Here is a 13485-nt window from a genome sequence, read left to right on the forward strand (position 1 = left end):
CACTTTTGTAGACATGCAACAATTTTTATAAAGAATTGGCTCTAAATCTGAAGCTGAAGTCACCTGATTTAGAACAACACTGAAAAATATTGGTTGGGTTGGCCATACTTTTTCAGCCTGTACATAGAGGTCACTTTTAGACATTAGGATACTTATTCTTGGTTTTTGTGGGGACCTGAATTATGTGTTTCTTGGACAAATTTGGGATATTTACTCTTTCAGATGTTTGAAAATGTCACAAATATTTTCCCTCTGATTGCTGTATGTGCCATGTACATATCTTCCTTCTCTATTGTTGTTTGGGGCTTCCCTGGTGGCTCAGATGGTAAAGCATCTGCCTGCAATGCAGGAGACCCAGGGTTCGATCCCTGGGTTGGGAAGATCCCCTGAAGAAGGAAATGGCAGCCCACTCCAGTACTCTTGCCTGGAAAATTCCATGGACAAAGGAGCCTGGTAGGCTACTGGGGTCACAAAGAGTTGGACACGACTGAGTGACTTCACTTTCTTTTCTTTCTTAATTTTTGTTGTTGTTTCTTGTAAAAAAAACTCCACTGAAAAACAAAACTGTGATCTTTATAGATACATTTAAGGACTGATGAAGAAATACTCAGAAGCCTGTTTCTTGAAAAACCAATAAAACTTTCTTGCAAAGTAAAAAGGTGCATAGTTGGGTTGGACAGGACAGACATCTGACAGGAAGACTGGAGTAGGGGAATTTGAAGGAAAAGAGGTGGAGGGAGAGAGGGAAGGAGGGAGAGAGAACAATTACCTTTTACAAGAAGTGGTTATAAAGATAAGTTTATGTATTCAAGAGGTGAAATAAATGCAGAAGAGATAGGTAATGCTGCTGTGAGTGAAGTGAAATGAAGTCGCTCAGTCCAGTCGTGTCTGACTCTTAGCGACACCATGGACTACAGCCCACCAGGCCCTCCGTCCATGGGATTTTCCAGGCAAGAGTACTGGAGTGGGGTGCCATTGCCTTCTCCATTAACAGCGGCAAGGCATATTATATTTACTTGGAGCTGGTATACTTGGTGACAGCCTTAGTACCCTCAGACACGGCGTGCTTGGCCAGCTCCCCAGGTAGCAGCAAGCGCACGGCGGTCTGGATCTCTCTGGATGTGATACTCGAGCACTTGTTGTAATGTGCCAGGTGCGATGCCTCCCCAGCGATGCGCTCGAAAATGTCCTTGAGGAAGGAGTTCGTGATGCCCATGGCCTTGGACGAGATGCTGGTGTCCGGATGGACTTGCTTCAGCACCTTGTACACGTACACGGAGTAGCTCTCCTTGCGGCTGCACTTGCGCTTCTTGCCATCCTTCTTCTGGGCCTTGGTCACAGCTTTTTTAGAGCCCTTTTTAGGGGCAGGAGCAGACTTAGCTGGTTCAGGCATGTCTATAATGACAACACCCAACAACACAGAAAGATCTTGAAAAAAAATTACTAGCCACGACCAACTACATATAATCTCACATATTTTAGCTACTATGCTTGAAGTAGAGAGAGTTTAGAAAAGATACCCAGGAGATACTATGAACATCTTTAAATAGCTTAAAATTTGAAATAGCCCATAAAGCTGATTGTAAGAATGAATATGAATCAGAGATCCTTAAAATCAGGTATTTTGAGCTTTAAACAAGTTTTAAGAGCATCACATCTCTTTTGCATTGCAGATAGTACTGGACAAGAGGGGAACACAAATATAATTTCTATAGTATTGGTAAGAAACAAGCTGAGTTTGGAACTTAGCCACCTTGTGGTATTTAAATCTTACTCAAAATTTTATAAAACTCTTAAAAAACCATATAATGCATGTATGGCGTTGGAGTTTTACTACTTCCATTTCCATAGCTCTAATACTGAAAAAAGCTTATTGGTACAGATGTATGTCTTGAGTCTTCATCCACTGAAGATCTTAATTCAAGGACTGAAGCTAACTTTTCTCAAACCAAAGCATATGTGACATAAAAGAGCAAATAAAGATAGAGTGATGGTAAAGAGTTTTTCCCTCGCTACCCTGAGTAGCCACATTAGTGGTTCAAAGGATATACTGGATATCAGCAATGAAATCAAGAGAGGAAAAGAAAAACAGGGCCTTTCCTGAATGCAGTTATGCTGTGATGATGGGTTTAATGATGCTCAGCCATAACTGTCTCCTTCAATACTGAGTATAACACAGAAGGGCAAAATTTTTAATCTTTTAGGTGTTTTCCCCCACATAGACACAATATAGTAATACATCAGTGCAAATCACCGGGGAAATATTTTTCTAGTGTTTAACTTCTGCAAATTAACATTCAAGATAGCTGGTATTGGAATTACTTGAAATTCAGTCTTTCCTATAAGATAATTCGGGTCATCACAGTAGATGTTTTGACGTGTCCACGTTTGACCTGAACCATTTCTGATGACCCAAGTTCAGTGTGATAGGGAGGAGGAAAGTGCCTCAAAGGTTACAGTCATATATACAGTTTTGTATCTTGCTACACTTTGCCAAGAATTACTGTTGTCAAACTTCAGGATCATTTTAAAGGTTTTTTGGGGCATATCTGTCTTTCAAGCAAACAAATGAAAATAATCAACATCTTGTGATTAACAAAATCATAAAATTTGAGAAGCTAGTCAAGACTTTATCTTGAGTCAGGCAATGATCCTGTAGTAGTTGAAAAGAAGCAAGAATGTTAGCTTTTATTTCATTATTATCTTATCATACTTGGCTCTTCTTTCTTACATTTTCTCTTCTCTTTGTGTTCTAAGTCTCCTATTAGGTATCCTAAACAACAGCATGCCTTAGAGGAAGTACTCCAAACCAGGAGTTAGTGACTGGAAGTCTCAGGAAGGAAATAGTGATCCAGGTTCTCCTAATGACCAACAGCATGACTCATATAAAGCAACTTAATATTTCTGCCCCTTAGTTTCCTTGAAAAATTTGTTCCTTATTCCTGTTTATCCTACAGAATTATTTCCAGAACAGGATACAATAGGTGAAAGAGTCTTAAAAATAGATACCAACCAAACTATACCATTACTAATTTAACACATTTTATATTTTGAAACTAATCTAGAAGCGGAAATAGTGTGCAGAAATCTTTGAATCAAATAACTGTTATATTTTTTGAACATCTGTAATTTAAGAATATATCTCCTCTTCATATACTATGATACCTGATATCATTGCTACCAAAATATGAATACAGTAAACTCAAGTTGAATCTGTGGCTCCTTTAGATGAGAGGGTGAATGCCATGTTCTTCTGCTTTCAAGTCCATGCCAAATAAGAGTTACCTTTAAAGCTGTTTAAACTTGAGATTACCATTAATAAGAGGAGAAATAAACTGAGGAAACATTGTGCTCATAACAGTGTCTGGAAGCCTTTCAGAGGAGGCAGCTGTGGTTTCTTTAGACTCCCAAGTCTATTATGCAGGTTAGCAGTATATTTTATAATGAGTTCTAGACCACCTGCCTTCCTGAGGAAATTAAGATCAAGATAGTTTTTTTTTTAGGTCTTTTTTTTTTCCTCAGTGGTTATGTATAAGATTTTCCTATTCAATGAGTTTGAGCACCCCATAAAAATATTCATTCAGTGTTGTTCAGCTATAGATGACTATTTTTAAAGACGTTGTCTAAATGTGTTTTCAACGAATTCTTGGGGAACTGAAACATACACTTCTCTAGTAAAACAGTCAGCAGATGATGTCTATACAGTTTTAAAGTGATGAATACCTACAATGAATTAAACAGCATTTTCAATGAATTTAACTATAGTCTGACTAAAACCACTGGAATTTCAAAATTTTGTTTTAATTATTTTTCTTATTCTCACCCCCTTTCAGGTGTTTTAAGGGGCAATCAATGGACTCAGGAAGAGTAGGAGCTTGGAGAATACAATAAATAGGATCTTGTTCCAAAGATAAACACAGCAACAAAATGTCCACTTTAGCAAACCCACCCAGCATCCTGGAAATGTCACAAGAGATTAAGAAAAGCTGTGGAGACAAACAGGTGGAAATCACAGTTGAAAGAATAAAAATGGCAAAGAGTCTCAAAGAAAAACAAAGCAATGATTTAGAGAAAGTGGCCTTTAAACGGAAGGCAGAAGGTGACGAAAAGCCAGCTGGAAAGAAAGAGGCAAAGATAATAGAACTTGACAGTCTGCTGATCACCATGCCCCTGCCTCATATACCCTTAAAGAATATCATGGATGTGGAGGTGAAGCTGGTCTACGTTGATGAAGAGAAAGTGAGCTATGAGTTTGTGGAGTCCTATCCGTCCACTGGGAATAGGCCAACATGCCGAGCTGCTGAAATAGCGGACCCTTTGCATGGACCTAATTTCAGCGTTCTGCCTCAGATTGACAAATGGCTTCAGGTAGCCTTAAAGGATGCCAGTTCTTGCTACAGACAGAAGAAATATGCCGTGGCAGCAGGACAGTTCAGAACAGCACTGGAGGTATGGGGTAAGAGAGAGCATAGATTGGTGACAGTAAGCTGTGAAAGGGAAAGTTGTGATTACTGTGAGCCACTCTGATCATACTGTAATGAAAATACAGTATGAAAATATTGAATATCAGGACTTTTCAGTCCTCAGTTTATACCAATACAATATGCCTGCAAATTAATATGCCTGTGTGCACTCAACATATAGAAATCAGCCCAAAAGCATATTTTATGCCTTTTCCCTAACAAACACTGCAGTGAATAGTAACATATATTAAAATGCAGTTGGTTTTGCAATTTTAATGTACACCTATAGAAGCCTTAAAGTTTCAATACAGTAGTGGTGAGTAGAATATAGATTCCCTAGAAATAGGCAGTTAATGAGTATACATATTATCCCCTTTTGATATGTAGTCTTCATGATTAAACATAACCATCTTACTTTTAGCATGGGCTGATAATTTATGCATAATAAGTAAGGTCACTTAGTCGTGCCCCACTCTTTATGACCCCGTGGACTGTAGCCCACCAGGCTCCTCTGTCCATGGGATTCTCCAGGCAAGAATACTGGAGTGGGTTGCCATTTCCTTCTCCAGGGGATCTTCCCGACCCAGGGATTGAACCCAGGTCTCCCGCATTGCAGGCAGACGCTTTAACCTCTGAGCCACCAGGGAAGACCAATTTATGCATAATACTGATTAAAAAAAACAAAATAACACCTTTCACCTTACCATCAAACTTTACTTCCCTTCCCCTCCTATGAGCTTTATGAATAATTATTTTTCTCTCTAAGCAGGTAAGTTGATCAATATTTTGGCATAAAGATTTAGCCCATGGGCTAAAATAGATGTAAGAATAAAACTCAAAAAAGGTCACAGGAAGAAATGCACCATCTCATGACTCACTGAACTTATAAAAGGACCAAAGTGTGCAGCTAGAACTCCCATTGGCTTGGCAATATTGGTGACTGCGTATTTTATTAATTACAAAAAAAATTTTCAATGCATTTTATATATGCCTGGTGGCCACTGGAGACATAAAAAATGAGTTACGACATGGTAGCTTCCCTCTAACAGTCTGTGAGGGAGACAAACCAGTAAATAGTTAAATGGAAATGGTATTAAGGCATGACTGTTATACCATGGAACCAGGGCCATGTGCAGGAGTCAAATGTGAGATTTTGTGATAAAGATTTAAAGGATTAAGTGTTACTTCCAGTCTTAGTCACAGGTTAAAAATGACTACATCTACAATGAGTTATTAATGAACAATACAAGAAAATGTGCCCCTAAATATTGAAAAAGAAACCCTAGGCACAAAAAAGAAGGCCCAGAGAGACATGACGTGATGAGGTAGCATACAAGTAGATGCATCTATAAATACTTCTGTCCTTATTAAGGGTCATTTACACAAGTGAAGAGTGATGCACTTTGTAAACTTCTGAACTATGTAAAAAATGCCCCCAAATTGTTTTCAAAGCACTGAGAACCTTCTGCTGTTCTTTGAGCTAGAGACCAGAAGCTATTGACTGTGGAAAGGGAGCTAAGTGTAGACGCCAGGAAGAACCATGGGCACTTCTGCTAGGTCTATTTCCAGCTGAAAATTTTTTGGGGGAAAGGATAGGGTTAAAGGTGTAATTCTATTATTACAGGGTTAAAGGTTTAATTTTATCCTTTCCAGATAAAGGAAAAGAATAATTTTGGCAATGGGGGATAAAAGGCATAAAATAAGAAAGAACATAAACTACAAATTAAGTCTAGTTAGAGAAGCAAAAGGTATTTGCATTAACTAGAAGAAAATATCCATTTTTTTCCCATAAATCCCAGTGTTCAAAATTGTAAAATTTGAATCCAGTTTTAATGACCCCCAAGATGTATAATTGTACTGGAATATGCTTAAGTGTTTTGACTCTGTTGTGCACATTCTCTGTCTCTGTCTTTCCCTCTCTCTTTCTCTCTCTCTCCCCCCCAACCTCCCCCTCTCTCAAGGGTTTTTAGGAAAGTGTTGGATGCTGACACTAATTACTGGTAATTAACAAAGGTAATTATTTTGAGACCAAAACTTAGCTTAGACATCTGGTCTAGCTTTTGTCTAATTATCCTGGGAGTTAACTTTTGAAATCTTACCTAGACTGTCTCTTGATAAACCACAGTTACTAGGAATAGAAAAGATATTTAACCTTTTTAACTCTCCTGTCCTGAATTTAACTTCTATTGAATTGAATTGCTTCCATACTGAGTGTTCTCAGGTATTACTTAATGCATCTGTTGCTTTTCCTTAGGTCCTACCATGACTAAGATAGGATGAATGACAGAGACCAAGGCATAATGATAAGGATCACACCTGAAAGATAAATGCATCAATGACTATTTCAGTGTGTGAAGTTAGAATTAGGTTTGGCTGCAAATGACAAAAACCCAAAATACCTGTGTCAAAAGCAAGAGAGTTGTTTTTTTCACGTAAGTGTTAGGTAGTCAAGGACTGGTACAGTATGATCGTCAGGTACCAGATTCTATTTTGTTCCTAAAGATGTGGCTGTGACCTCAGGATCCAAAATGATAGCTCCTGTTGGTTTTATCATGCCCACCTTCTAACCAGCCAGGAAAGGGCAAAAGGAAGGAAAGAGTCACATTGTGTCCTAAGCATACTTCAAGGGAAGTTGCACACACCATTTCCACTTTTTTATATTGACCCAAATTTGGTCATGTGGCTGCACAGACCTACAAGAAATGCTGAAAAATACAGTTTTGATTCCCAATGCCTCTAACATTCAGGGGTCCTATTACTGATAAAGAAGGGGAGACTGGACATGGCTGTTGAAGGATAACTAGCAACTCTCCTGTGATTATTATATGGGGGGAGGGCACTGTGAGGTATACAAAATGCTTAGTATCTGAGTGGTACAGGTACAGAGTCAGGCTGTAGAAACACACAGAAGGCTGCCTGTGGTTTAAGGTAAGACCATGAAAAGAAAAAGTAAAAACTGGGGAAAGGCACTAGAAATTTGTGACTATTAATAGACACAATAATTTCCAATTCATCTAATAAATCCATTAGGAATGTTCTGCTTCTATGTTAGCTTCCCTGTGTTCTTGACAAAGTCTTAGCTCCTTTTGTTTTTATAACATGGTAACTAGACAAGTAAATTCATGGTATTTTGTAATGAATAAGATAAAATGATATGCAGCGATTCAGAAGATAACAGTTTAGCTTCCAAAAAGCAGCCAACTTTAATCTTTCAGGATTTCAGAACATAGGAGGCATTTATTTAAATGTGCCTGATGAAACTAACTCTGTGACTAACTCTCAGTCTTTACTAAAATCAGTCATCATTTGCTCCTGTGTTTGAAATCACAACAGAAAACACACCAGATGGGCAAAAGGTATAAACTGAAAGATAAAAAACATACATTCATATGAAATCACAGTATTATGCCTAGATGTTATTACCTATAATTTTTAAAGAACAACTATATAAATTCACCCTCTATTAAAATGTTACAGATTCTGTTAAAAAATAAAGACATTGGCCTCATAGGCCCACTATTTCCAATAAATTGCTTGTTGTTCAGTTGCCGTCATGTCCGACTCTTTGTGACCCCATAGACTGCAGCACTAAGCACAGCACACAGCCTGCAGCACGCCAGGCTTTCCTGTCCTTCACTATCTCCTGGAGTTTGCTAAAATTCATGTCCATTGAGTTGGTGATGCTATACAACCATCCAGTGAACTTCTTAGCTGTCAATAAAAAGTTAGAAGAGATTAATTCATAAACATTCTAGTTGAACTTTCATAGAGAAAGAATAATTATTAGCAAACACCTTAAGGGTTTTACTAATAGGAACACTTAAAGGTCTGGGAATGGACTAATCACATTTTGTCATTTATAAGAAAAGCACTCAAATTATGAAGAAGGTTAATAATTTTGTGGCATGCAACCTAAACAATGCCATCATTTCAGCCTTACTCATAGGATCTTAGTAACTCAGAGGCTTCCACCTTTTGAAGTAGAACAGACCTATACACACCCTTCAAGAGACGCCGCTTCAAATAATCCCACTGAACCAGCCAAAGTTCAATTCCGATTTCATCATGCAGGAACTCCTTAAGGTGCTTTTTTTTTCTTAATATCTTGGTGTTCCAGTCACTGTTCTGTGAAGTTAGAGTAATAACTCACATTTATGGAGCTCTTGCTATGTGTCAGGTATTATATTTTACATCCTGGGAATATTTACATTCAATGTTACATTTTATTCTCACAATAAACATATGAGATGAAACTATTATTCTTTTATGCTAATGAGAAAACTAAGGGATAGAAAGGTTAAATCAGCTGCTCAAGGATCAACAGCTAGAAGCAGTAGTACCTGGGACTGAACCAAGGTGATCTGGTTCAGAGCTCACCACCTTAACCGCTATGCCCTTGCTACTCTGAGGGTTTGTGAGAAATATATAACTTCTGCCAGACCTGCATAATCAGCATCTGGATTTTAAGAGATCCCAAATGGTCCTGGTACACATAGCAATTCAAGGAGATGAGATGAGAATCGCATTCTGTGAGATGCTGACATTGCACAAATTTGCCCTAAAATGAAAACTTTACAGTTTGGTCTCCAACTTAAAATGCTTTATGCTCCTTGCTAATTTCATAGGAGGGCTTTTCTGAGTAGCTCAGCTGGTAAAGAATCTGCCTGCAATGCAGGAGACCTTGGTTGGATTCCTGGGTCGGGAAGACCTGCTGGAGAAGGGATAGGCTACCCACTCCAATACTTTGGCCACCTGATGGGAAGAGCTGACTCATTGGAAAAGACCCTGATGTTGGGAAGATTGAAGGCAGGAGGAGAAGGTGATGACAGAGGATGAGATGGTTGGATGGCATCACCGACTCAATGGACATGAGTCTGAGCAAGCTCTGGGAGTTGGTAATGGACAGGGAAACTTGGTGTGCTGCAGTTTATGTGGTCACAGGAGTTGGACATGACTGAGTGACTGAACTGCACTGAATTTCGTAGGAAAGAATTTCCTTTTAAGCATTTTTCTCTAACACTTGTGTGGAATTTGGGATTTCAAGGACCTTAATTTTTTTTTTTTTGAGTTAGAGAGGCGAGAGGATTGACCTCATATTTGTATTGTGAAAGAATATAACAAAAATAGCTATCATTATATTGTTTCATTAAAATTTCATTATTTCATTAAAATATGGAGCAGTTTAACACCAAAAAAGAAAATAGAAAGGGCATACTCTCAAAATAGGGCATGCTGTCAGAATGAAGGGTATTTTTAAAATAGATTGTAATTCAACTTCATGAAAAGTTGACTAAATTGTCTTTTTTTTTTCATTGCCCCTTAGATCAATAAAGTACTGGTCTGAGAACCAGTTTTTGGGAATCACTGTTCTAGAACACATTTCCTTTATGGTAAACATTAAGTATCCAGGACGATTGAACCCACACCAGGGCCTTCTTATGAGATTACTTCCAGTGTAATGGAATTTGGTATGAGGCAGGTCCATTTTGGAGCCCATCCAAAGGGGTTTATTTAATGAAGTAGCAAAGATATCTCATTATAGGGCCGCCTCACCTATAATTGCTCTGAGAATAATTCTGTAGCAAATCTCTACGGCATGAAAATGTGGACATCCCAGAAAGCTTAATTTAAATGGATTCTAACACAGATAGTTCCTAGTCAACATAATCAGGAAATCCAGAGTTCACCAAATTCATGGAGTGCCCTGGAGCTAGCTGTCTTTTTACCCATCTGTGGATCTGCAAAGGGATTTAGTATTCATTTCTTAAACTCCTGCTGGGGTCCACGCCTATGTATTTAAATAAGTATCACAATAGCCCTCAAAACAGATATTATCATCCCCATTTAACAGATTAAAAAAAAATGATGCTCTAAAAAGTTAAAAAAAAAAAAAAAGCTTACAAGTGCCCCAGCTAGTTTGTGGCAGGGCTGAGATCAAATTCCTGTGTCCTAATTTCATATCTGAATATCTTTACTTTCTTGCTTTTCATACTTAACAGTTTATAAAAGTTGTATAGGAGTATTATTTTTTAAAAAACAGATTCTGATATGTGGGGGTCTGTGATGGAACATCCAGATTCCTCATTTCAAATGAGCTCCTAATGATGTCCATGTCTCTGGTCCAGGGACCACTCAAGTAGCAGAGATTTATGCCACACACTGGTAGGTTTGCAAATGCCCGCCATTGTCCAGGCAGTAAGCACTTGCAGATATCTAGCTCATGTAACCTTAGGTGGCCGCAAGGGTCCAGAGCTGTTAGAGTACTGTATTTGCAGTCAGATTATCTGTTTGATGCTGCTTCTGGCACCTACTTGCTCTGTGACTTTAAGCAACTTTCTGAACCTCTTAAAACACTGTTAAGCAGGAATGGTAAGAACTAAACACCAATCACAAGATGCTTTCACACAGGACTGCTTGTTGGAAAACATGATGAGCTCGAAATCTGTGTTCAAGTTGTCATTGTATTTCTTAAGTTCTTCATTTCTTTGTACAGTATGTATTCAACTTAAAACTTTAATGCCCCAAAGGATTTTGTCCAATTCAGTAGTTTATCATCATTTTTAACCCATATCCTTTTTTCCTTTAATTAACATTAAAATTTTATAGTTTCTGTTAAAGACTATATTTAATCAAAGCAAGGGACCAAAATAATTCACTGCTTTTTACTTTATTCTATACCCTTTTACGGAGAAGGCAATGGCACCCCACTCCAGTACTCTTGCCTGGAAAATCCCATGGACGGAGGAGCCTGGAAGGCTGCAGTCCATGGGGTCGCTGAGGGTTGGGCACGACTGAGCGACTTCACTTTCACTTTTCACTTTCATGCATTGGAGAAGGAAATGACAACCCACTCCAGTGTTCTTGCCTGGAGAATCCCAGGGACGGCGGAGCCTGGTGGGCTGCCATGTATGGGGTCGCACAGAGTCGGACACGACTGAAGTGACTTAGCAGCAGCATACCCTTTTAGAAGAAGTAATCTAAATCAAACACTATTTTGAACTATTAATTGCTTCTGACAAAAAATACAAACTTTCACTTAAATGCACAAATTGTTATGCTAGAAGCAGTTCATTTTGTTCTTAGTTCTCACATATAAAGTGACTTGAACTCTGTATGGTCAGATCAGAATTGAACTTTTCAGTTTCTATCATGATTGTTGCCATCTTTGTTCCATCCGGGGGCATCGTATAATTAATTAATGATAAAAATATGTTTTAAGTGCCAGCAAATTTACGTAGCAGGAAAATACAAAACAAATGCCTCTGTTAATTGCCAAAGTAAAATAACAAAATTAGATATATCTCTATAAGTAAGCACTAATTAAATAAAAACAATCTCTACAAGAGCAAGATTTGTCATTGTAAGAAAAAAGTATGTTATTACCCCTAACATTCACTGGCTGTTTCAGCCTGACATAGCACTAGATGTAGGGGATACAAATATATTTAAAACTTAGTCCCTGCCCTCAAGGAGGTTTTCCCATTGTGGTAGAGTGTCAGGGAGAGAGGTGACTGGAAGAATTTTTCTATAAATAAGACTACAATATAATCTGTATCACATTTGTGAATGAAAGAAGAATCACATTTCATATAAAAATATTATAAACTTTGGAAATTCCTGACACAATTTCAATCACCTGCTGCTGCTAAGTCGCTTCTGTAGTGTCCAACTCTGTGTGACCCCATAGACAGCAGCCACCAGGCTCCCCCATCCCTGGGATTCTCCAAGCAAGAACACTGGAGTGGGTTGCCATTTCCTTCTCCAATGCATGAAAGTAAAAAGTGAAAGTGAAGTCGCTCAGTCGTGCCCAACCCTCAGCGACCCCATGGACTGCAGCCTACCAGGCTCCTCCATCCATGGGATTTTCCAGGCAAGAGTACTGGAGTGGGGTGCCTTTGCCTTCTCTGTCAATCACCTAGAAGTGATATTAAATATACTTGTATGGGGTGCCCAAACTCACTCTCAGAGAGCCTGAGATACAACTGTCTGGGGTTCAGACAATGACTGTGCTTGGGGTAGTGGTATTTTTAAGTTCCTAGAATAGTTAAAAACAGTTGAGAACTGCTAGCATAGACAATCTTTCTTTTTCACAATTACCTACAATTGATGTTAACCCATGTGTGTTTTTTTAAAGGGAATTAAGAGAAATAATATCTAAACATTCTAAAGCTATTATAAAGCATCAATTAAAAAGGTAAATATTACTGTCTTAAAAATTTATTCTTTGAAAATTAACATTTAAAACAATCTTCTCATATTCACTTAAAAAGCAAATGAACTTAATGACTTCTTTTCTATTAACACTAATAAAATAGGTTGATACTAAACACCAGTCAGTGGTTGATTAGAATGTTTCTCTAAATTTATCCCATTAGTTATCATCTCACAAAAAATAATTATTAATCCATAGGAAGCTGAGCAAGATCTCTTTAGTGAACAGGATCATTTTCATAGTTTATGAGTTCTGTTATGGGTTTGTTTCAAATTTCAGTAAATGTTAGTGTATTTTTAAATGCAGTTAATTCTGTTTACACTGTTGTAAATCAAAACTCAACCAACTCACTGAAACCTTCAGTTCAGTTCAGTCGCTCAGTCATGTCCGACTCTGCGACCCCATGAATTGCAGCACGCCAGGCCTCCCTGTCCATCACCAACTCCCGGAGTTCACTCAGACTCACGTCCATCGAGTCAGTGATGCCATCCAGCCAACTCATCCTCTGTCGTCCCCTTCTCCTCCTGCCCCCAATCCCTCCCAGCATCAGAGTCTTTTCCAATGAGTCAACTCTTCGCATGAGGTGTCCAAAGTACTGGAGTTTCAGCTTTAGCATCATTCCTTCCAAAGAAATCCCAGGGCTGATCTCCTTCAGAATGGACTGGTTGGATCTCCTTGCAGTCCAAGGGACTCTCAAGAGTCTTCTCCAACACCACAGTTCAAAAGCATCAATTCTTCAGCACTCAGCCTTCTTCACAGTCCAACTCTCACATCCATACATGACCACTGGAAAAACCATAGCCTTAGACG

At 38.5% G+C, this 13485-nt stretch overlaps 2 protein-coding genes across 2 annotated transcripts in view; one reads left to right on the plus strand and one right to left on the minus strand.

The window, feature by feature from the left end:
• Nucleotides 1-1012: 1012 nt before the first annotated feature.
• On the minus strand, nt 1013-1393 carry LOC102288345 (histone H2B type 1-C/E/F/G/I). Its single transcript, XM_005889922.3, has one exon. It carries the CDS (start codon nt 1391-1393, stop codon nt 1013-1015), a length of 381 nt encoding a protein of 126 aa, XP_005889984.2.
• Nucleotides 1394-3863: 2470 nt separating this feature from the next.
• The window catches only part of SPATA16 (spermatogenesis associated 16), a 260839-nt gene continuing 251217 nt past the window's right edge, over nt 3864-13485 (plus strand). Inside the window, exon 1 of the mRNA XM_005889923.2 lies at nt 3864-4449. Within this exon, the coding sequence (XP_005889985.1) occupies nt 3928-4449 (522 nt within the window). The 5' untranslated portion in view covers nt 3864-3927. The remainder of the gene's footprint in view (nt 4450-13485) is intronic.

Source organism: Bos mutus, chromosome 1, assembly GCF_027580195.1.
Source record: "Bos mutus isolate GX-2022 chromosome 1, NWIPB_WYAK_1.1, whole genome shotgun sequence".
NCBI lineage: Eukaryota > Metazoa > Chordata > Mammalia > Artiodactyla > Bovidae > Bos > Bos mutus.

What these genes read in the sequence shown, in the direction of transcription:
- LOC102288345 (XM_005889922.3), bottom strand. Translation starts at nt 1,393, where the DNA reads ATGCCTGAACCAGCTAAGTCTGCTCCTGCCCCTAAAAAGGGCTCTAAA.